The sequence below is a fragment of the Ochotona princeps genome, chromosome 21 (genome assembly GCF_030435755.1).
Source record: "Ochotona princeps isolate mOchPri1 chromosome 21, mOchPri1.hap1, whole genome shotgun sequence".
Lineage (NCBI taxonomy): Eukaryota > Metazoa > Chordata > Mammalia > Lagomorpha > Ochotonidae > Ochotona > Ochotona princeps.
In genome coordinates, this window is record NC_080852.1 from 4,929,659 (window position 1) to 4,931,541 (window position 1,883).

The 1,883-nt window shown below is 48.6% G+C and overlaps 1 protein-coding gene across 1 annotated transcript; it reads right to left on the reverse strand.

Annotated features, from left to right (window-relative positions):
* Nucleotides 1-314: 314 nt before the first annotated feature.
* On the reverse strand, nucleotides 315-1,208 carry MC2R (melanocortin 2 receptor). The gene has a single exon (XM_004581817.2). The coding sequence runs from the start codon at nucleotides 1,206-1,208 to the stop codon at nucleotides 315-317; it is 894 nt and encodes a 297-aa protein (XP_004581874.2).
* Nucleotides 1,209-1,883: the final 675 nt, after the last annotated feature.

Consider the following 1,883-nt stretch of genomic DNA (forward strand, 5'->3'; position numbering starts at 1 on the left):
TAGACCTATAGCAAGACTGTGTAGAACCAAGATACAATAAACAGCACAAGAGGTCTTCAAAAGCTTCAAAGAAAATACAGATTATGGAAAAAATTTGGGGAACTGCAACTTTTTTTCACACCAATATAAATTTGTCTTTGTATCCCATGTGTTCATGAGATTTTTTTTTTAGTACCCTCAAAGTTACTGGGATTAACCGTGGGCCTATTAGGGAAGGAAAGGACAGTAAGGAGCTTGGTTATTTGTTGAGTTAACCTCATTCTGCCACTTGGCATTCTTGCCCTTGTGGGTCCTAGAACTAGAGAATAAGAATGTTACCAGCACCTCCTGCAGAAGGTCATCTTTCTGAAGGCATTCCTGAACTCTGGACTCCGGAAGGCATAGATGAAGGGGTCGATGATGGCGTTGCACATAATCAACAGGCCGTTCACTTGGAAGAGAGACATGTAGCACACACAGTAGGGGTTATCCGGGCAGAATGTCATTAGGAGCACATGAAGGATGAAGGGGGCCCAACAGAAGATGAAGACTCCCAGCAAGATGGTCAGGGTGATGGCACCTCGCATGTTGACCCTGGAAGGGCTGGAGATCCTCCTGGCTTGGGAGCGGGCCAGCAAGAACATGTGCACGTAGAGGCACAGGATGAAGAGCAGCATCAGCGGGAACAGTGACGTGAAGGTGAGCACCGTGGGCACATGATGGGAGAAGATCACCATGGTGATGCCACTGCCCGTGCAGAGCGCCCAAAGGATGGTGAGGGCGATGAGGGCACGACGCACCGTCACGATGCTGTGGTACTGCAGGGCGTGGAAGATGGTGATGTAACGGTCAGCGGCGATTGCAGACAGGCTAAAGATGGACCCAAGCAGGGACAAGACGAACAAGGAGTCGATGACGTCGTCTGCCGTGGTTTCAAAGTCACCCCGAGGTTTCACATAGCCTGCGTTTCTGAGCAGGATCAGGATGTTTTCCAGGATCTTGTATAGGCTGCCCAGCATGTCGGAAATGGCCAGGCTGCAGATGAAAAAGTGCATAGGGGATTGCAGGTGCTTGTTTTTAGCCACAGCCAGAAGGACGGCCAGATTCTCCAGCACCCCAGCCACGGAAAGTGTGAAAAACACCTCCTCGGGCACAACCACCAGTGGGCAGTCAGAGTGGTTCCTGGGCATGCCACTGGCATTTTCGTAGGCGCTAAGGATGCGCTGCATTTCTGCTGCTTGTGCAGGACCCTGGACTTGACCGTGGAGATTACTCGACCCAGTCTTCCAGTGACTTCCTCCCTGCAGCACTTGCTGGAGATCTTAGGGGAAAATTGCTTGGCCAGCTGCAAGAGAATACGTGGAAATGACAGGTGTGGAGCAGACCACAGCATAAGAACAAGCAACGCTGGTTTATGGAAAATCTATTCCTGTCACAAAATTATTATCTACCAATTTATTTTAAAGAAACACATGCAAGGCAAGGCAGAGCTCTAGAAGGTTCCCTCTTTTAAAATATTTCTCTTTTCTCTCTCTCTCTCTCTTTTTTTTTTTTTTAGTATTTGAGACATAGTTCTTATATGCTGAGCTTTTTTCCAAACGCCTGAGTGGTGGATGCTGGGGCAGATCAAAGCCAAAAATGTGAAACTCTATCTGGACCTCCCAGGTGGATGGTAAGGACCCAAGGATCTGAACTGTTGCCTGCTTCATCCCAGGATGTGCATTGGCAGAAAGCTGGATTGGAAGCAGCGTGGCACTCAGACCCAGGCACTCCAACACTAGATGCAGGCATCGCAATCAGCTACTTAGCTGCCAGGCCACCTACCCTTCCAGGAGTCAAACTTTAAATAAAACAGTTCACTGAGCCCTCATTTTAGAGTCTGAATCCATAGATGAACCATAAAG

Coding starts and splice junctions, on each gene's coding strand:
- MC2R (XM_004581817.2), bottom strand. CDS start 1,208: ATGCAGCGCATCCTTAGCGCCTACGAAAATGCCAGTGGCATGCCCAGG.